The 22936-nt window shown below is 42.2% G+C and overlaps 1 protein-coding gene across 5 annotated transcripts in view; it reads right to left on the minus strand.

Moving 5' to 3' along the window:
* tbck (TBC1 domain containing kinase) overlaps positions 1–22936 on the minus strand; it is a 194763-nt gene that overhangs the window by 52912 nt on the left and 118915 nt on the right. For 4 of the 5 annotated variants that reach the window (XM_078531467.1, XM_078531551.1, XM_078531577.1 and 1 more), the window contains 2 exons: positions 19607–19782; positions 1657–1832 (listed from right to left, as the gene is read on the minus strand). In XM_078531467.1, coding sequence (XP_078387593.1) covers positions 1657–1832; positions 19607–19782 — 352 coding nt within the window. Of the gene's footprint in view, positions 1–1656; positions 1833–14449; positions 14577–19606; positions 19783–22936 lie in introns of those variants that run through there. The other variant, XM_078531620.1, reaches the window with a different exon arrangement.

The following is a 22936-nucleotide window of genomic DNA, read 5'->3' on the forward strand; positions in this document are numbered from 1 at the left end:
ACAGCCTGCCCGACATGGGGAAAATTCTCCCCTTGGGCTCTTCAGCCTTGGACGGAGGCACCTGAGAGATGACCTTACCGTGGTAAATGGCATGGAGAAAGTAAATTCAGAAAACTACTTTTAATTGAATTGTGAGGGCAGTATGCAGGTTAAAACTTATAAAAGGCAAATTTAGGGCTGAAGTCAAGGGTTTCGCACAAACATCAATGAACACCAAAGGATTTGCAAATAGAGTACTGGAAATAATTGAAGAAAAACAGAATGCCCCGGGTGTGGGGATTCATGGTCAGTGTAGATGTACAGACTATGATCAAAAATCTTTCTTCTCCATAATCATCTTGATGGCTATAGACCAATTGCACTAACATAAAATAGATAATAGATATGAAAGAATATTTTCCACATGAAGGAACGAACAGCTGGAATGCATCTTCACTTAAATCTGATTTGTTTTGCAGGCATTAACGAGTTATGGTTTAATGTTATTCTAACACACTACACATAATGAGGGTGCATCTTCAGATGAGTTGAGATCTACTTTAAGATTGAGGCTGGATCAAGGCACTGAAACAACGTTTTAGTAAAAGGGGAATTTTGGGGGGGGATGTCGAATGCAAATTAAAGCACATCTTTCAAGTCGAGTCGAGGGAGCAAATTCAAAACTAATCTGCAAAACGTTATTTCAGTGAGCGAGTAGTTAATCTATGAGACAGGTTTCCTAAAATGATGGTGGAAACAAAGTGTATTGATTCATTCAAATGTAAACTAGATTTCATAATAATATTTTGTGATAAGAGTATTTGAGGCATGACATATGTTAAGTGTAGCATGCTTGGACTCAAGGTTCACAAAGCTTTCCATCACTGAGGTTTGCATCATGCCTGGGTCTATTGTAGACGCATTGACAGATATTGATTGTCAGTGATTAGTCAACAATTCTTGTTGCATCAGGTGACCACAAGAAAGGCAGAAACTGAGTCAGGTGGACCTTGTATTTTTTGCTTGTCCAGCAATTTCTGTGTTCCCATGTTTTTACTCAATCTAACCCAAACCTTACCTAATGCAGGAGTACTGGGTACAAATTGGTAGAAAGGTTCCATTCTTTAGCTTTGATTGTCTACCCTCCATGAGGTTAGTGCCAATGTTACCCATTGATTCACCAGGTTAAGGGTTCAAGTCCCACTGCAGGTCTTGACCATATAATTTAGGCTGACATTTCAGTGAAGGAGTACTGCAGGAGTGCTGCATTGTTGGCAGTGTTGTCTTTTGGATGAGGTGTTAATCTGAGACCCAGCCCGCCCATTTAGGTAAATGCAAAAGAGCCCCAGCAATATTCAAAATGAAGTAGTAGAGTTCTGACCCATATTTATCCCTCAAACAACCCCAGCAAAAAGAAGCTAATTCATCATAAATCTCAGTGCCCTCTGAAGGACCTTGCTGTGCGCAAATTTGGCTGGCGCATTTGCCTCCATATCAACAGTGATTGCACTTCAAATGTAATTCATTGCCTGTGAAATGTTTTAGAATAGCCCAAGGACACGAAAGGTACTATAAACTCGCAAAGTTGTTTTCTTCCTTTTTTAAAAATCTCCATTCCAATGATGAACAACCTGAAAACAAGTGGAAAAAGACCATTTATATGTCATGGAAGGATACTCCTCACTGCTGCGAATATCCACCACAAGCAGTTTTGGCTTCCCTGACTTTGTCTTTTTGGTGGGCATCTTGGAGCTCGTGGGTCCCGACAGTTCACAAAGATCAATTAGATCCTCCGCAGAAATCCGTGGTGATACTTCAGTCTTCAGTTCATTTAATCTAATGGATTCACGAGACTAAAGAAAGAAGACAACTTCTGTTAGGAACCAGATGGGTACACACATTAACAACTACACATAGTCATCATAAGAGTTTTACAAAACTATTTCAATCAGTTCCATCATTGTTTTAATTTTTTCAGTTGCTCTCACCAGCCTTCAATAGAACACACATTATGACATGCTTATGGATAGTGTAGACCAAGCGTTGATTTTAAGTGATGTGGATTAGAAGGCAGAGAATAGAACACGAAGGCAGGCTGGCCAAATTTGGTCCCCATTTTCGAGCCATGGATTATGTCCCTACTTTTGCCTGATACTTTTTTAAAAAAAAGAGAAGTAGAATTGATTTCAACAAAGAAGTTTCTCTGCACTCCCACCTGAGGAGCTACAAGATGCAAAACTTAAAGTGCTGCAGCCCCACCACTGACAGGAGGCTACAATTACAATGTGACAGGTTTCCTGTCCCAAGCCGTTTCAATTGATTTGTTGCTGTTGGTGATGCAAAACCTGAACACGGAAGTGTGTATCAGCTGGAGCTTGATGAAAAAAAACCCACACTGAATCACACGTCAGTCTTAAGTGGTATTACACATAGGGAGTCACGCCCAAAGTATATTATGCAGATAACGGGAATTAGAGGTCAGGGGATCATTGGACCAGGGCTTGCACATGTAATTCCAACCCTATTCTAAAATTCATGCATTCGACTTATTGCATATCTCATTAAAAATTCCTACATCCACATTTCTAATGCAAAATTGCTTATTTAAGCTTGTCAGTTGTAATTACACTCTCCCACCAGTGGGGGTGCTAAAGCAGCTCCACTCACCAGATCGCAAAATTGGCAGAGTGTAAATTGAACAAGGGCGGTTCCTTGTTGACATGCAAATTGTCAAAACCCCAAACCAGAACCCAAAATATTGTTATGGTCCCGGACAAACTGCCAAATTTGTTACGATCCAGTTAGAGACCAGGAATCTTTTTCTGTTAAAGTAGGTGAAATTAGGAATCCCAGTTACTCACTAAGAGAATAAAGCCACAGGATTCTGCAGTTTTAGACAAACAGTGGAAATTTTACTGCACAAAATTCAACAAAGAAAAAGTTAATGCTTCATCTTATACTCTAACATACAGAATTAACATGAGGTAAACATGAATTAACAGGCAAACTGTGGTTGAACACACCACAAACTGCACATGAAATGGCAGACACAACAAAGACAGGTTCCCCAAATTTTCTCAACAACCCACCCAGATGTCAATCACAAAAATGCTAAGTCACAAAAATTGTTTAAAGCTCTGTCTTCCTCACGAGGAATTATAACTCCGCTCCTTCAAAGAGCTCTGCTCCACCCAAGTTCCACGGGTACAATCCTAATCCAAAAGCACGTTATTCTGGATCTCTCCCAAATGTCCTCCCAGATCCAGCCGTGAGCTGGTCTCTTTTCCAGCTGAGCTGGCCTACTACTGAGACTGCGTCTCACCTGTGATGGCCAGGCTACATACTCTAGCGTCTAAACATCTGGCACGGTCCCAGCTTCTCAGTCATGCTGCTGACAACAACTTCTGTGTTTCCCCAAGCCCCATCTATCCAACAGCACAGAGCCAGTGACCATCCGCCACCTCTTCAACTCCCAACTAAATCTCTGACTAAAATAAAAGCAGGAAGTGCTGGAAAAACTCAGCAGGTCTGGCAGCATCTGTGGAGAGAGAATCAGAGTTAACGTTTCAAGTCCAATATGGCTTTTTCAGAACTGGAGAGATGACTCCTCTTCCCAATTCCAAAGAAGTCATATTGGACTTGAAATGTTAACTCCGTTCCTCTCTCCACAGATGCTGCCAGATCTCTTGAGTTTTTCCAGAATTTTGTTTTCATTTCAGATTTCCAGCATCTGCGGTATTTTGCATTTAGAATCTCTGACTAACCTGTTACGTGTCTGCCCATTTTCATGCCGTCTCTGGGTCCCACGGTCCGGTTTTCACTTCGCACCACCACGCGGGCGGCCTGCCTGACCCCCTGCAGCTGCGGAGAAATGCTGGACCGAGCATATGTGGCCCGTCTCCCTGCCGCCCTCTGTGCTTGTTCTGGAACCCCCGAGGCACGTTGGGGATTGTAGTCGTCTAACCAGGGTCCAGCTTCCACCCCGACCATACACAAGGCAAATTTAAAATAGAGTTTCTTGACAAAATTTATAATGGAAAAGCTGACTGGAAGTGCATGTGGATGTCAGATTGGTGACAAACCTGCATTGTTGCTGCACAGCCCTTCATTACCCCACCTCTGGCTCATGATCCTCCTTGTGTCACTTCCTTTTATTTGATACTGCGTGATCCCACTCATTGCCTCCTTTCTTGGTGTCAGATTCAATTGTCCCCACTTGAAACGATAATCATTCGGCCCAAAGAGAAAACACTAGCTCTTTTTCTGCAGGAGGTAATAGCTTTGACAAAAACACACACGCACACACACACGCACACAAGCATTGAATGTAATGAACATTCTTGTACGTCTCAGCCACAATATTAGTGTCAGTTCAGCTGCAGTTTTTCTGCCCTCTGATCTTGATTACTAAGTGCAAGTGTGGGGTGATTGTACTTTCATTCATTCACTCAGACCTGTCGTGCACAAAAGGGTAGTGAACTTCCCAAGATTTCCAGGCAGTTCATAGGACTCAGTGTAAATTCTTCAAAGAAAGGTGAAAGGTATTAATGCCAAGAAAATGTCACTGATTTTGTTTTAATCCTTCGCTGACATTTCATGCTGCTTTTGCTGTGAAAGGAGAGTACATGTTCAACAGCAGCAAAGCACTTTTGTTGGGATTTGTATTTCCTTGCTATCTAGCTAAACTCTGATTACTCACCAGGCGCTTGGGCATAAAGTTCTTTGCCTGAGTCATCCTATTGTGTCTTTTTGCTTGTTAAGAGGGAACTTGTTTTCCTCTCCTTTCCTCCCCCACACATCCAATTATTATTCTTCTCCAACCTCCCTTGAGCTACATGCTCAAAGGTGGGGGGTCAATGGCAATGGGAACTGGTTTCTAAATCCCAGTAACTCATCGCGATAGGAAACAATGGATCTGGTTAGTAAACAAACCTTCTCCTCTGGTTTCCCTCTCTCATTTAAGATACTTTGTGGTTCTCAACTGATTCAGAGCTCCAAGCGTGAAGAAGTCACAGGTCTAAACCTGAGCCCTACCACTGTGCGGAGCACATTGCCAGAACATAACCTGCTGCACTTTCGGAATATTATCAATATTGAGTTTCCGTACTGTACTCACAGTCAAACAAGTTCAAATGTTCAAAACAACAGAATCTTGAAGTAACTTGAAGACAAAGAATAATATTTAACCTGGCTGAAATTTATAATTGCTGCCCTTCTGCACAATAAATCTAACCTTGAATGGAAGCTGCAGCACATATAAAGGGCACTTTTTCATTTGTGCTGAGGAGGATTGATCCTCTAGCAGGGTCTGTGACCTCCAGATATCCTTCTCCCCTTTTTACATTTACCAGTGGCCAGCCAGTCCCAGTAGACCTTTTTGGGCATAAACAGAGAAAGCAGAGCCCTGAACTATCTATTTATTTGGCTGCAGGAAAAGACATGCCTGGATGCTGCTGGATATGCTGAGTCACTTCCATTAAAAAGAACTTGGTTTTAATCATGAAAAGGAAAATAACAGGAGGGCTGTTGGGTAAAGAGTAAGGGAGTGAGACTAATTAGCCAGCTCCTTCACAGAGCTGGCACAGGCCTGATGGCACAAATGGCTTCCTTCTGTGATGTATGATTCCCTTGGGAGGATATTGCAACCTGTCCCCCAATTGCACATTTAACATAGAATTGATTCAGACCATAAGACATAGGAGCAGAAATTAGGCCGTTCGGCCCATCGAGTCTGCTCCTCCATTCAATCATGGCTGATAAGTTTCTCAACCCCATTCTCCCGCCTTCTCCCCGTAACCTTTGATCCCCTTACCAATCAAGAACCTATCTATCTCCGTCTTAAATACACTCAATGACCTGGCCTCCAAAGCCTTCTGTGGCAATGAATTCCATAGATTCACCACTCTCTGGCTAAAGGAGTTTCTCCTCATCTCTGTTCTAAAATGTCTTCCCTTTACTCTGAGGCTGTGCCCTTGGGTCCTAGTCTCTCCTACTAATGGAAACATCTTCCCTACGTCCACTCTATCCAGGCCTTTCAGTATTCTGTAAGTTTCAATCAGATCCCCCCTCATCCTTCTAAACTCCATCGAGTATAGACCCAGAGTCCTCAAACGTTCCTCATATGTTAAACCTTTCATTCCTGGGATTGTTCTCGTGAACCTCCTCTGGACCCTCTCCAGGGCTAGAATATCCTTCCTGAGATACGGGGCCCAAAATTGCTCACAATTTTCTAAATGTGGTCTGACCAGAGCCTTATAAAGCCTCAGCAGCACATCCCTGCTTTTATATTCTAGTACTCTCGAAATAAATGCCAACATTGCATTTGCCTTCCTAACTACTGACTCAACCTGCAAGTTAACCTTAAGAGAATCCTGGACTAGGACTCCCAAGTCCCTTTGCACTCCAGATTTCTGAATTAGGGTTAGATTTAACAGCTATTAAGGAGCAAGGATTAAGTTACAAGCATTAAGCAACTCACCAAGGGTCCTTCGACAGCACCTTCCACACCCAAGACCTCTACCACCAAGAAGGACAAGGGCAGCAGATACATGGGAACACCTCCACCTGTATGTTCCCCTCCAAACAACAACCATCCTGACTTGGAATTTCCTTCAGTCGCTGGGTCAAAATTCTGGAACTCCCTGCCTCACAGCACTGTGGATGTACCTAAACCACATGGACTGCAGCGGTTCAATGCGGCAGCTCACCACCACCTTCTCAAGGGCAACTAGGGATAGGCAATATATGTTGGCCTGGCCAGCGACGCCCACACCCCATGAAAGAATAACAAAAGAATTACCATATGTGCAGCACACAACTGCATGACATGACATCCTTGCACTGCAGATTGTGGATGTTCTAAAATTGGCAATGACACCAAGTTCAGAGCTCTGTTAAATGTATTTTTAAACATTTTCAGTCACATCACTGGGGAATTCTGCAGCCCTTATCCATTTTTGCTGAACAAGATTTTCCATTAGAAAAATTAGAACCAAAGTGAGTACTTAAAAAATGACAATTGAAATGACTGCCACATAACTGTTAACTTTTTGGGCAAGGGTAGTGGTTAAGTGTGGAGTTGCATTCAAGTTATGAATTGTTTTCAGAGATGCTAAAAAATGTAAAGTTATAACATTTTACATTTTATTCTAATTTTTCTTTCTTTCTCTCTCTCTTTCTTCTCTCTTAATTCAATCTTTCTTTCCCTCTCTTTATTTCTCTTCCCGCACCCGATTTGACATCGAATGAAAGCACCCTAAGCTGTCCTCTTTCAGTCCTTCCTCAGTTTATTTCTTAACCCTTCATTCTCTTTTGTTAGAGAGATACCCTGTTTTCACTGCGTTTCACCAAGATCTCGGATGTCCTGCTGCCCTTGTTGTGCCGGTGTCAGCTGGCATTTCGAAAAACTTTGTGGGCAAAAATTTTTAAAACCAAAAATGTGCTTGAACAAATTTATTTAACAAGGCTCATCATGAGACGCCCTGCTGCAGCAAAATCTGAGCTGATGTTTAAAATGGTCAGATGTTACCCTTGGCTCAAAGGGTAACACTCTTGTCTTTGAGTCAGAAGGTTGTGGGTTCAAGGCCCAATCCAGCAACTCGAGCACATTATCTATGCTGACATTTCAGGCAGTACAGGAGCGCCTGCCGTCTTTTGGATGAGATGATAAAACCTCTCAGATAGGCATAAAAGATTCAAAGACAAGGAGGGAATTCTCCCTGGTGACTTGGCCGACATTCATTCCTCAGCATGTCATTAAATAACATATTATCTCTCATTGCTAGCTGTGGGACCTTGCTATGTGTAAATGAATACCATGTTTCCAACATTACCTAACACCTCAAGAAGTGGTTCATTATTAAATTAGTTTGTGTCACGAAATGTCACAAAAGGTGCTACATAAATGAAAGTTTCCCGATGCGCAACTAAAACTAAACACAAGTAAACTTCCGTGATACCTCTGTCCAATAGTATCTGACGTCTCATCGTTCTTATGCCAAACTGGTAGAAATGTTAACGCTTAGAAACAAAAGAGCTAATAATGGCAGCAAGACGACGACAAACAGGTTATGGGAGAGGAGAGATAGAGTGGAACCAGTTATAAAACACTGGTTGGCTGCCAGCTGAGTATTGAGGCCAATTCCAGGCTCCACACTTAAGGAAGGATGTCAAGCCGTTTTGAGAGGATGCAGAAGAGATTTACTGGAATGGAACCAGATACGAGGGCCTTCAGTTTATGTGGAGAGGCTGGGGCTGTTCTTCTTAGAGCAGTGAGGGTTAATTGGAGATTTAATAGAGGTTTTCAAAATCATGAAAAGGTTTTAGGAGTAAATAAAAGGAAATCGTTTCCAGTTATGCTTCGCCAGGTCTTCTTTGACCGGCCCCGTCTTCTTTTTCCACCTGGTGGTGTCCATTCTAGTGACTGTGGCGGGACGTATACCCTGGAGACAAAATACATGTTCAGTCAGTCTCAGTTGTCTCTCTGTCAAGTCGCCCCCGCAGGAACTTCTGAGCAGTTCTCTACAGCGCTTCTGCATTGGTGATCTTGTCTCCCAATGTGATGCCCAGGATCTAACATAGGCAGTGCTGGTCTAAGACGTTCAACTTACATGACGACTTTGCTGTTCTCTTCCTTGTCTCGCTGACATAGATCATGGTTGGTATTACCATGGCCATGCTGACGGTGTTGGCTGTTCAGACCATGTGGAACCACTGGAAGACTGAAGCTGCTTTGCTGATTCTTGTGTGGACATTGATTTCTTCATCACCCTCCCTTGAGATGTTATGTCCTCAGTAAGGCAAGTGGTCAATGTCCTCGATGTTCTGTTGCCTTGTGACGATGGGAGGGGCTTGTTGCTGTCCAGTCACCATTGTCTTGGTCTTCTTGCAGCTGATGTATAGGCAGACCTTGGCGCCACTACTCTCAAAGGTGTTTATGTCTCGGAGGGCACGCGTGCAATTCTTCGGCCAAAGCGATGTCATCTGCAAAATCCAGGTCTGTCAAGTGGTGGTGTTGCCACGGGATACCAAAGTCTGCATCCACCATTGCCTTCCTCATGATGAAATCGATACCAAGAGGAAAAGGAGTGGGAAGAGTATGCAGCCCTGTCATATTCTTGTGGTGATGATGGATGAGTCTGGTGCCCGGGCTGGTCTTGATGCTGCAGCTGCAGTTGTGGTATAAGGTTTTTCAGCTGTTAATATATCATGATGGGATGCTGTACTGTCTTGTGATGTGCCAGAGTGATGCCAATGGATGCTATCGAAAGCCTTCTTGAAATTAAAGGAGATAACAAGTGACTTCTGATACTCCAGGCTCTGCACTATGATGTTCCTGAGCGTAAAGTTCTGCTCGTTGCATGATCTGCCACCCTGGAAACTGGCTTTGCTTCACAAAGGGTACTGTCTACTTCTGCTTTCAACCTGTGGAGGAGCACAGTGCTGAAAACCTTGGTAGGTACTGCCAGCAGTGTTGTGCCCCTCCAGTTCTTGCAGTCGCTGGAGTTCCCTTTATTCTGCAGCTTGATGATTATTCCTCACCTTCAGTCATCTGGGGCCATTCTCTGCAGTCCAGAGCTTGTTGGACGTTTGAGGATGATCTTCATGAATGGGACACCACCTGGACTGGAGCAAAAGCATTCATGATGGACCAGGGCTGGAGGCAGAGTCTTGCTGCCCATTATCCCACAAGGGACCGGAGGAACTAAGTCTAACTAAGTGTCCAGTTGCAGAAGGGTTGGCATCCAGAGGAGGGATGAGGGAAGGAAACCGTTTTGTAAAGAATGTTAATTGCTTTCTCAAGCCCTGGTATAACAGAGTACATGACAAGTTATAGCTTAGAAAGCATTACAGATGCAGATTTGAATTGACAATTTGTCATCGACTAGCATTTCTACTTGGACAGTTGAGGCAAATTGATCCAAAAAACAGATAGTCATCTACCTGAGATCCATTATGTTGAATGAGGCAGAATTAATCTTAATTCTTAACATTGGGCACTCATTTTTTTAAATGCTGATTTAAGAGAAAGATCTACAGAATGGATACAGGTTTCACCAAGTAGGATCTAGCCAAGCATAGCATTCATTCAGTGATTAACCGAAGCGAAGAAAACCGTGCTTAGGCTTCTAATTACACAAATGTATTCTAGACGTATAAAGTTTATGAGCTGATTAAACCATTGGTTAATAGGTGCCTTAAAGTGAAAAGCCATGTGAATACTGGGTTTCTGAAGGGTCCTCAACTATTGGGCTTACTTGGGCTGGGGTTAAAAACAACAACCATCAGAAATTTAAAAAAAAAATCTATTTGTGCCATTTCTAAGATGCTAAGGCTCCTTTATTCTCACGAGAAAAGAGATTTATTGTTCACATCTGTTACTGCCGCCACAGAGGCTGGGAGCTGCAATTTGCTGGTAACATTAAAAATAAGCTTGCAGAACACAGAATCTGAATTAAGTTCCGAATTAAAACGCATCAGAAAATCTTATTTTGTAATACTCTGTAAAAATGAGGTATGGGACAGAAATGTGCATTGAAGAAACAGGAATGTTATGAAGCACTGGCCATGTCAGGCAACTATTTTTTAAAAAAAATTCATCAGGATATATAAAACTTGGAGCACCTGTTGCAGTGCAGGCTGGAGTGCTCCTTTTGTCAAATCCTGCTTTGTGCAGGGACTGAAATTCCTGGAGACTGCTCAAAAACCACAAGGATGACTGTTTAACAAGATAGTCATGAAAAGTATCTGACACATGCTGGTGTTTTAGCAAGACATTGAGCAGTGTGTGCTCCAGCGAGGGCATTGCAGCTCCTTTTGTCCTAATTTGAAACACTTAATAAGTGCTAAATGATATATAGTCTGGTTAATTCATCTTGGTATATTTAACAGCATAATGCAGCAGTTAAAGGGCGCAGTTTCCTACACAGTTCCAATGCTAACACCAATAATATTCCCCAAGCTCTGCTTCCCGTCAAAGTGTCCAGGGTTTTAAAATTTCTCGTGTACAAACAGGTACATATGATTCAAATAAACTCTGTACCTGTAGTGAAAATAGAGAACAAAAAAAAACCCACATCTGCCTAAAACATGGCTTTCAATGCAACCAGCCAACAATCTAACTGTAGATTACTTGCATGCCTGCACATTAAAATAGATCAAAGAACAATATGTGAGACACAGAGCATCACTCTGAGCTGTAACCAGAGAGCTGATGGAAAATATAACAGGCTCTGTCTAAGACAAGTATTCCGATTACAACATGGACCAGATACTGAGACATAATCCTTTTTTTTTAAAAAAAAAACCATATGCAATCTGAGAACTTGATCAGTATTATTTTCTGAGGAGATATCATCACAGTACTATTAAATATTTTTACCAAAATGCAGTGACCATTTTAATTACAAACGAGTTACTGTGGGTATGGAACTTAATCCAGAAAAGCCCTATTCTGAAGATTATTAAGAGTGATGTGACATTTCGCTTGGCGCCAAACTGTCTAATATTAGAAGTTCCCATGAAGCTACATTTTACAGTTGTGGGAGGTCCAACAACGTAGTTGATTTTAGCCCAGACAGGCGACAAATCTTGCTTTTCTTCAGGTGTGTCTTTCTGATATTATGCAGTGTAATTCTGAGGCACAGCCATTTGAAATGCATTCTGGCAAGGGGTAAGATCACACCCATCTTTCAAGGTGAGACCTTCTCCCCAGAAGGCCAGATTATCACCGCTCAGAAGGTGAGAACATCCCTGGGGGGCATGTCCAACACCTCCAGAAGAGGAAATCACCACCACCCTCAATCCAGAAAGCAAGACCACACTGTTCTCCTCTCTTCAAGGTAAGGCCAACACCTCCGCATCCCCATGGAAGTCAAGACCAGCAACCCACTCCCCCTAACCTAATCCAGAAGGCCAGGCTACTTCTCCCTCCCAAGACAAGACCATCCCACCTGCAAGGTGAGATCACCCACACTCCCCTCCCTCAGCATGGTAGTCAATGGATCACCTAAAGACTTTTAAAACATTCCTTTAAATCATTTCTATCCTTCCTTTTAATGGGTATGCCTCTTGGGAACGATGAAGAAAACTGGAGAAGGGCAAAGGATGCCAAATTATATTCATAACTTGATGCAGACTAAACCCTGCGGGGTCTTTGCAATGGAAGGAAACAATACATGAAAACATTTGGACCAAAGCGTCTCTTGCCTTTTTGTTTCATTAAGTTACTCCTCATTTTTAGTGCATTTTTCTCATGAGTACCAGCTACTAAATCTATTTTCGTTCACAGTCAGCATATGTGCAGCTGGTGTCAGTGAAAGATTGGACAACTGTTTCTTTATCTTGTAGAGTAGGGTGTTAGCCGAGATGTATATATTCATTCATAATCCACATAGAAAAATGCACAAGAATGCTTGAGCCTTTAACACTCTCTCAGAAGAAAAAGCATTCAGCTCAGTTCATTGGGGAACACGTTTTACTTTCTAATGGAAGCAATGATACTGCAAAACCAACTTTACAAAGTATAGCAACCACTAATTATAAAAATCCAGCCAGCATGGGGTGCAGCAGTGAACTGGAACCGCTAAAAGTGGGGCCATGTAGCTCCTCCTATTCTACTCCACATGACATGGTATTTGGGGAAATGTACTGGGTGCGGTGTAACATGTGTTTTGCAAAGCCTTAGACAAGCTACTAAAAGAGAGATTATTAGAGAAGATTAAGGGGTATGGGATTAGGGGAAATGTGGGAAAACTGCATTAAAAGGTGTTACAAAGTAGAAAACAGAGTAGGAGTTACTGGCAGATTTTCAGAATGTTTGGGTGGACAATGATGTTCCACAGGTTTCAGTTCTGGGGCCTTTCCATAGGAAAATAGCCTGATCGGCCATTCAAAGAAAACATGGTTGATCTGCAACCCAACTGCATCTTCCCTGCCTTAGCCACATATCCCTTGATATGTTAGGCTAATGAAAACCTATTAATCTCAGGTTTAAAATGAATAAAGCATCAATTGCAATTTGTGGAAGAGTTTCAAGCTCCTAACATCCTGAGTGTGTAGAAGTGTTTCCTAATCTCACTCCTGAAAGGTCTGGCTCTCGTTTATAGACCAGACCCATAGTCTTAGACTCTCTCAACCAGTGGAAGTAGTTTCTCTCTATCTACCCTATTTGTTCCCCTGAACATCTTGAAAACGTTGATCAAATTACCCCTTAACTCTTAAATTCCAGGGAATACAATCCTATTTTGTGTAATCTCATAATTTAATCCTTGGAGTCCAGGTTTTCATTCGATAAATCTATGCTATACTATCCCCCCACCCCATGCCCAATATATCTTTTCAAAAGTGAGGTGCCGAGAATTGCTCACAGTATTCCAGGTGTGGTCTAACTAGGGCTTTGTAGAACTGTGGTATAGCTGCATTCACATAATGTGCACATTTGTTATTTGTAATTATTTGGAAGCTTTCAAGGGATACATTTAACCAAAACAAAATAACAGCTGTAATTATACTCTGAATGGAAGTAGACTCAGTGATTTGGAACAAAAGAGGGATTTGTAGGTACGGTTCATTGGACACTGAAGGCTGTACCTCGTGTTGATAAGGCCATAATAAAAGCTAATAGAATTCTACATTTTATCACAAGAGGCACTGAGTATAAAATATAATCAGTAATGAGAGGTCTAGGCAGAGCCTTAATAACACCACAGTTAAAGTATCATGTGAAGTATTTGGCTTCACTGGAGGTGGGGGCGCAGACAGGCTGGTGGAGAGAGGCTGTCAGGGAGATTGTGAGCTGTGCTTAGTCAGTCATTCAGTTTAAGAGCCTGTTTATGCCTACATTATTATCTTTCCCATCGAAGACAAAGAACCCTAGTAGGTTCTCTGGTCAATCAGCTCACATATTCAAATATAAAAGGCCGTGTTTATTTTTAAAAAGTGAGACACAAAGAAACAGGTCAAGATTTTATTTCATTTTAATCAAAAGAATGAAACTTGACAGGCTTGTGGCCACATTAGTGGGCTGAAGTTTTCTCCTGGGGATAACATGTCAGAGTATCGTGATTACTGCTACACTTGGTGCACGATCTTTATCAATCTCCAGGACAGGAAAGCAGCAATTCAATTTAACACCATATCCAAAGGGAAGCATATTTATCCTAACACGTCCAAGGTGGCATGGAAAGGTTAGCAATACAAGTGAGCTCAGGTCCCTCGAGTAGAACAACCCAACAAGGAAAGGCTCAAGAATAAAACCTCAAGTAACGAGAAGTTTTATTAAACCCAGAACTTCAATTCCCTGGTGACCACTCTGCACCTTCAGTTCAACTGCATAATTGGAGCATGCTCACATTGAAAATGATCCAAAATGCACTCCAACACCTAGGCTTTGCAGACGATATCTTCAGTAAGAGTTGATCACAGAACTCTTCTGCAACATATAGGTGGCAGGTTCTTTACATCGTAGTAGTTGGTTAGCACCAATAATTCCCTATAAAAGAGCTGTGCATTTGGCATACTGCAAAAAGCTTTTGGTTTGGAAGGGTAACTTCAGGTAGAATAAAAGCCATAATAATAGCTCTAATAAATACATATCACTGAAAGAGAATAAAAACAAATAGTTAAGATCCTAGTCATTTTTTGATGTGTCCACAGTTTAAGAGGCACTTCCTCATGTAGTGAGTTAGCACACTGTTAACTCATTCCTCCAGCTTACAGTCAAATCCAACACAAATGGAAAGGATGCAAGACTCCGACATGCAATGGTTACAGACAATCCCAACCCGATAACTAGCACCCACAAGCCCGGAGTACAAAACTGACCAGAAATTATCGCCACAGTCAGATAGATCGCAAGGAGGGCTGATAAGCAAAGTGGAAAATTTTTAACTGATGCACCACAGGTGTCTTCCCTGAAATGTGAGTTCAATTAAGTCACACTGGTGTGTGGCAAAGTAGAGAGAGCCTTAGTCTGTACTTGGCCCCCGTGTTATATTTGACTGATCTGTGTGCAACGCTGACACCAGGTGCCAAAGGTGGAGGAAAATTGTGCAATTTCTCAGATCCAGCATCTGCCAACTTGAAGTGCACAAAATTCATCTAGTACTATTGGAATTTTCTGTTTTCAATTTTCTGGGAACACTGACCACTTTTCATTTCAGAAACAACAGTCTTAATGAACATAGGTGAAACGGCAAAACATTTCCCTATCACTTATACCCTGGCTCTTTGGTCCCTCATATATTCTGCAGTACATTACCTCGTGACAATTAAAAACAGAAGCAGTGGTTTCAAGGATGGCATTTGAACTATAAATTTACATTTATAGTCCTCCTGATCAGAAGGGTTGGAAAATAGTAGAAAGCAGAGGCTGTTGTAGCTGGGAATGTAGATCTGAAGCTCATTGCCACCTCACCAACCAATGTTCCACAGCTATGAGATTGTTAATTAAAAGTATATTTCCACAACTTTACATTGACATGGGCAATTGTTTGGGAGGGGGGGGCGGGGGGCGCGAAGTAGTTTGATAGAACTAAAGACTTATGCCATTAAAACTTAAGGAAAAAAATTACATTTTCTTTTGTTCAAGCTGCGCTAATGGCAGGAATTTTGCCCACAGTGCTCGTGGTTGTGAAACCTACCTATTCTTCATACTGTCCCATGTGTTGCAAAGGCCTAACCATAATTGAACATTTGAAATATTGCAGCACTGCCCCAGGAACAGCAGCAGGAGGTAAATTCTGCAGTGTGGAAGGGGGAAGGGTAAGCTTGTAGAGTAAAGGGTTAATATCAGGAACACCTGATAATGATGTAGCTGCTGATGAAACCATGATGCAATGTTACATGATTAAGTAACTGTGATCTGGAGGGAAGCAGAAGTACAACCTTGTGTAGAGTTACTGAGATGCACAGATCTGTAAATAAACAAGAATGGTATTTACGAATTATAGGCTAAAGTAGCTTTCTTAGGGGAACAAGGAAACCCCATCCTACCCCTAACTCAAGACCGAACAGAATGGAGTGTTAGCCTTGGCAGCAGCCAAGGTATTGCAGAATTCTGAGAACCCTGGGCATCATTTGGGTTACCAACTCCCTGCTTGAATGTAGTCCTGAGGGTTCATTGTGTGACCTCCCATGTCCAACTATCTCACCCAGTCAAAAAAACTTTTTATAACTAACTTTAAGTGGAAGTGTTCAAAGCAAATGAAAAAGGAAAGCATATTTTTAATGACTCTAGGATTTTTCTCCTAGGTTGCTCACAGCAATTTCGAAGAGATTAATTCTTATTTCCTTGAGAATCTAGGACAATCCAGGAAGATTGAAAACCCTGGATATCATTAACCTAATTTTGAAGGAATTGACTACTGTGCTTCTGCATTGTAAATGTGGACTTGCAGAGAACAGAAAGTCCCAGAGGATACACCAGGAACAGTAGCATTGTGGTTATGTTACTGAAGTAGTGAGGTAAAGGTCTGGACTAACGATCTGGAGACATGAACTCAAATCCCACCAGGACAGCTCGGGTATTTAAATTCAGTTAATTAAGTAAGTCTGGAATAAAAGCCAGTATCAATAATTGTGACCAGGTAATTCCTAGACCTGGTTCAGAAACCCCCTTTGGGGAAGGAAATCTGCCATCCTTAATCAGCCTAGCCCTTATGTGATTCCAAACCCACAGAAGTGTGGCCGACTCTCAACTGCCCTCTGAAATGGACTAGCAAAAACCACTCAGTTGTTAAGAAGACAGCTCTCAACATCACCTTCTCAAAGGAAAATAGGGATGGGTAATAAATGCCTTGCCAGAGCTGCCCCATATTCCTGTGAATGAATAAAAAGCCTCAAGTGCTTATTCAAAGAAGTGATCATGATACTGTTTAAAACTCTGGTGTCGGAGGTGCACTAAGAAAAGCAATGGATTCTTGGGTTGAAACATGGGTTTGTTTTTCTTTCCAAATGCAATCTTGACGGATTGTTTTGAAATCAATCATGCAACTCTAATGCCTGAAAGGTCATGTATCTGGAGACAACAAAGCAGCTGATTCTTCTATTCGCTTCCATTTAATAGGTGATGAGAAATTAGTCAATGAAGTACACTTAACTATGCCTGCCTCAAGTGATGGACAGATAGAAAACAATGCTTGATAACAGGACAGCAGTATATGGGAATTAAAATTTTACATCAGATAGAAAAACGATTAACTTTACATCAAATTTATGTAGCAGGGGAGACTGATTAACAGCTCTTTCAAAGAGCTGGCACAGGCACCATAGGCCAAATGGCCTTCTCTTGTGCTGTGTGATTCTAAGAAATCTGTTGTCCAGAAAAGTGAGATCCCTACAGAAATCATTATCTGAGGTTCCATCTGACTTAAATATTCCGCTACCTTTCTTATAAATGGGTGAATTAAGGTTGCAGCCAAGGGGAGAGAAAATGATAACTATTTTTTTAGTCTAAAGAAACAGAAATAATCCTAACAGGCCACTGTGAAAAGAGTTTAAGTACTGTAATCAAGGCTAAGGAATATGTTGCCCTTGCACTGGGCAATTTTTAAGATGGGTGCAGTTTCTGTAACAGTAAGCACTGAAAACTCAGCTCAAACCTACTGGAGAAAGATCGTAATGGTGATGCCTGAAACAAAAGGTTTAATTTTTTTAATTACAACTGCGAAGGCAGATTTGACTGTCGCTGCAATGACTCTGATTCACTAAATGTGTCTTCTTGTGCTCATTCAGAAGGTAAAACATTTCCACTTTGGCAACACTGTCCCTTTAATCATACCAAGCATCCTTCTATTACATTACAGTTCAAAAGAACTTTATTGACAGTAGTGTGTTTGGGACATCCTGAATCATGGGAGACACTAGGGCTTGTATTTCATTGAACAAAGAAGATTAAGGGGTGATCTTATTGAGGCGTTTATAAGATTTGGAAAGAAAAATAATGATTGATAGGATAAAAAAGAAACTATTTCCTTTGGTAGGCAAGGCCTGAACAATGGGGGCATAACTTTAAAATTAAAGCTAGGCTGGTCAGGGGTGAACATCAGGAAGCACTTCTTCAGAGGCAGGGTAGTGAAAATTTGGAATTCTCTCCCCTAAATAATTGAGAGGCTTAGTTAAAAACCAAGATTGATAGGTTTTTGTTAGGCAAAATTACTAGGGTTATAGAGCCAACTTGGGTAGGTGGCATTCATATGAAGATCAGCCATGATCTATTTGAATGCCAAAACAGGCTTGAGGGGCTGATTGGCCTCCTCCTGATCTTATTTTCCTGTATAAATGCAAGGTCTTTCTTTTTCTTTTCTATGGTTCCATAGCCATAAGGAAATGGTGGGGCAGTGGGGATTAGTCTTGTATTGCTTTAATCTCGAGCGAGCACAGGCATGTGAGCCAAATAGCTTGCTACTGCACTACAATCCTCTATGGTTCTATCTTGATGCATGACAATATTGAACACCTGAACATTCATAAGATCTATTGCATTAGTTACTCAGTAAAGATTGTTGACTAGATATTAAATTGGTATCAATGTCTCCAGGGAAATCTTTCCCCAGCTGAACCAACGAAGGTAGCAGACTGTTGGTAGCAGCCTGTAGCAGAAGGTAGCAAAGACAATGTCCTTGGTTTGCTGGGACTAAAGGATCCAGGCTGCACGCTTTGTTCGAGGTGACTGAGTCAGTACGGAGACAGAGAATGTCGGAGATAGTTGTTAGAATAAACACATTCTGTTTATTTACAAACTAACTCTACAACTACACTGTGATCACAACATAAAACTCTGTCTTCACTCATCGGTGATTAACTCAGGACTCTCTCACATAGAGGTAGCCTGCGCTACTCTGCTATTGGACAATAAGATCATGTGACCTTACATTACAATACTTGTCTTAAAGGTATATTACATCTCAGGTTACTACACAGGCCAAAATGCAGGAACAACTGTGAGTTAAAGTTAAAATGGAGTCTCTGCTATCAGACAGTTGATTCTACTGTGAATGGATTTTGTTCATTTAAGTAGAGTGAGGGAAAGAGAGAGAGAGCGTATTAATGCAGGATGTTTATAGACTAAGACGACTCAGTTTATAGACAATGTATAATTTTATACTCAATATTGATGGAAAGGTTCTGATCCATGAATTATATTAAGTCCTTCTACTTTAAGTCTGGCTATTTAAAAGGCTTTCACCAAGGTTACATTCTGAGTAGTGATAAGCATGTTCAATGTAAATATATTGCTGTCAAATATTGCAACTTGTCCACTGTTCTGAGTCAAAGCAGTAATCATCTATTCAAGTTGCACATAGAAGCAGCTAAACTCGAATTTAAAAATCTACATTATGCTAAACAGTTTTAAATGTAAAGCATCTTGCATGACCCATGTTGAGTGCTAAGCCACCCTCTGCATTTGTCACTGCCTTCAATAAAAGTAAACCAAAAAGAACACTTACACACTAAAAACATGCAATGCACATAAGATGCATGCTCGCCACTTTACTGAAAGAGGGAAGACTTGCCTCCTACTGCAGAAGCTGACAGAGACTGTAATTTGACCCCAGGTTTTTAAGTTGACTCCTAACGCTGCACCCAAAGAGCTACCCATTGGAAATGATGCTCCAGGACTACTCACGAGATCAGTCTTGGGCACGTCCTGATAGTCTGCTGAATAGTAGGATGATGGTCGGGGCACTCCATTGCTATCAGATGCAGGCTTAGGTGGTTGAGCGTGTTGCCTGTACGTAGCACTTTTAGGCGTCCAGCAGAAAAGATTGATAGACTCTCGAACACAACGCTCAATGTCAATTTCTGAAAACCAAACAAATACGTCAATTGGTAACGATGAACACAAAAGCCAAATTGTTCAGCCATGCCAACTAGGCCAACTTGTAGTATAAGGGTGTTCAGGCAGAGCAAGGGTTAATGTGGGACTTAAGAACAGTACTGCCCATGGTATGATGTCGACAGTCACATGATGATGTGTAGTCGAGTCTGGACAGAGCCAGCATGGAGACATCACCCATGCAGGACTGTACCTTGGAGATGTATACAGTTATGAGTTACCAATAAGCGGTTTATGTTCAACCATACAAGCCTCCAGATCTCTTAGTGAGATACCAAACAACCTCACAACAGAACCCAACTGTCTATTTGCCTCATTTAAACTCCTCTCACGGCTGATTTGAAGAACAAACAGTGATTGAGTCGCTGATCTCTTCCAAGTTCACTGCACACGTAGGGTACATTCTGAGTAGTGATAAGCATGTTCAATGTATACAAAGCAGCTAAACTCACATTTAAAAATCTACATTATGCTAAACAGTTTCAAGTGTAAAGCACCTTGCATGGTCTATGCTGAGTGCTAAACTACCCCTGCATTTGTTATAGCCTTCTGACAATCTTTGTATTTGTATAATAAATTGTGGAATAGTCACTCACTTTTCCAGAACCACTTCATCCAATTCAAGGTCACGGGGAGTCGGAGCCTATCCTGACAGGCAATGGGCTCCAGGTGAGGTGCACACTGGGGGACAATTTACTGTAGCCAATCCACCTGCCCAGCACGACTTTGGATGGTGGGAAGAAACTGGAACACCCGGCGGAAACCCACACGGACACGGGAAGAACATGCAAACTCCACACAGACAGACACCCGAGGTCAGGATTGAGCCCGGGTCCCTGGAGCTGTGAGGCAGCAGTGCTAACCACTGCATCACTGTGCTGCCCCATTGTAGAATAGGTTGTGAGCAAATAACTTTCCTAAACATGTTGACTGTCAAGGAACAAACTGAAATATCATGGCACCTGGAATGAGCATACAGAAAAGGTCAGTGAGAAAGGGAACTACAAATCCCAGCATGCACTCTAATCTAATGGCAAACACAGAAGGACTACTAATTCCAGCATCTCTTGTACAATTTCATTCATTAGAAGATGGCAGGAAATGGGCTGTGTACATTTAGTTAAAAAGTCCTCACAAAAATCCTGGCTCAGTTGGTGGCATTCCTGTATCTGGGTCAGAAAGTTTTGTGTTCGAGTCTCACTTGAGCATAAAAGTCTGATACTGACAAAGTGCTGCAACTATTGGAGGTGTCGTCTTTTGGATGAGGCCATGTCTGCCCTCTCAAATCCCAGAGCACTAAAATCAAAGAACAGAGGAATCACCCTGCTCAATGTTTGTCCCTCAAATGATATGCAAAACAGATGATCTGGTCAGTTATCACATTGTTGTTGGTGGAGCCTTGCAAATTGCATGCAAATTTATTATTTTTTAAATCATATATGGGATGTGGGCATCGCTGGCTAGGCCAGCATTTATTGCCCATCTCTAATTGCCCTTGAGAACGTGGTGGTGAGCTGCCTTCTTGAACTATAGTCCACGTGGTATAGGTGCACCTACAGTGCTGTTAGGGAGGGAGTTCCAGGATTTTAACAGTGAAGGAATGGCAATATATTTCCAAGTCAGGGTGGTGAGCGGCTTGGAGGGGTGCTTCCAGGTGTGGTGTTCTCATGTGTTTGCTGCCCTTGTCCATTTAGATGGTAGCGGTTGTGGGTTTGGTAGGTGCTACCTAAGGAAGCTTGGTGAGTTGCTGCAGTGCACCTTGTAGATGGTACACACTGCTGCCACAATACGTCGGTGGTGGAGGGAGTGAATGTTTGTGTATGGCGTAAAATCAAGCACGTTGCTTGGTCCTGGATGGTTTCGGGCTTCTTGAGTGTTGTTGGAGCTGTACTCATCCAGGCAAGTGGGGAGTATTCCATCACACTCCTGACTTGTGCCTTGTTAATGGTGGACAGGCTTTGTGGAGTCAGGAGGTGAGTTACTCGCCGCAGGATTCCTAGCCTCTGGCCTGCTCTTGTAGGCACAGTATTTATAGGGCTACTCCAGTTCAGTTTCTGTTCAATGGTAATCCCCAGGATGTTGATAGTGGGGGATTCAGCAATGGTAATGCCAGTGAATATCAAGGGGCAATGATTAGATTCTTTCTTGTTGAAGAAGGTTGAAGGTCATTGCCTGGCACTTGTGTGGAGTGAATGTTACTTGCCACTTGTCAGTCCTCGCCTAGATATAGTCCAGGTCCTGCTGCATTTGGACACGGATTGCTTCAGTATCTGAGGAGTCGTGAATAGTGCTGAACACTATGCAATCATCAGTGAACATCCCCATTTCTGACCTTATGATAGAAGGAAGACCATAAGACATAGGAGCAGAAATTAAGCCATTCGGCTCAACGAGTCTACTCCGCCATTCAATAACGGCTGATAAGTTCCTCAACCCCATTCTCCCTCCTTCTCTCCGTAACCTTTGATCCCCTTACCAATCAAGAACCTATCTATCTCGGTCTTAAATGCACTCAATGACCTGGCCTCCACAGCCTTCTGTGGCAATGAATTCCATAGATTCACTACTCTCTGGCTAAAGAAGTTTCTCCTCATCTCTGTTCTAAAAGGTCTTCCCTTTACTCTGAGGCTGTGCCCTCGGGTCCTAGTCTCTCCTACTAATGGAAACATCTTCCCCACGTCCACTCTATCCAGGCCTTTCAGTATTCTGTAAGTTTCAATCAGATCCCCCCTCATCCTTCTAAACTCCATCGAGTATAGACCCAGAGTCCTCAAACGTTCCTCATATGTTAAGCCTTTCCTGGGATCATTCTCGTGAACCTCCTCTGGACCCTCTCCAGGGCCAGCACATCCTTCCTGAGATACGGGGCCCAAAATTGTTCACAATATTCTAAATGTGGTCTGACCAGAGCCTTATAAAGCCTCAGCAGCACATCCCTGCTTTTATATTCTAGTACTCTCGAAATAAATGCCAACATTGCATTTGCCTTCCTAACCACTGACTCAACCTGCAAGTTAACCTTAAGAGAATCCTGGACTAGGACTCCCAAGTCCCTTTGCACTCCAGATTTCTGAATTCTCTCCCCATTTAGAAAATAGTCTATGCCTCTATTCTTCCTGC

This window comes from Cetorhinus maximus, chromosome 1, assembly GCF_964194155.1.
Source record: "Cetorhinus maximus chromosome 1, sCetMax3.hap1.1, whole genome shotgun sequence".
Classification (NCBI taxonomy): Eukaryota; Metazoa; Chordata; class Chondrichthyes; order Lamniformes; family Cetorhinidae; genus Cetorhinus; species Cetorhinus maximus.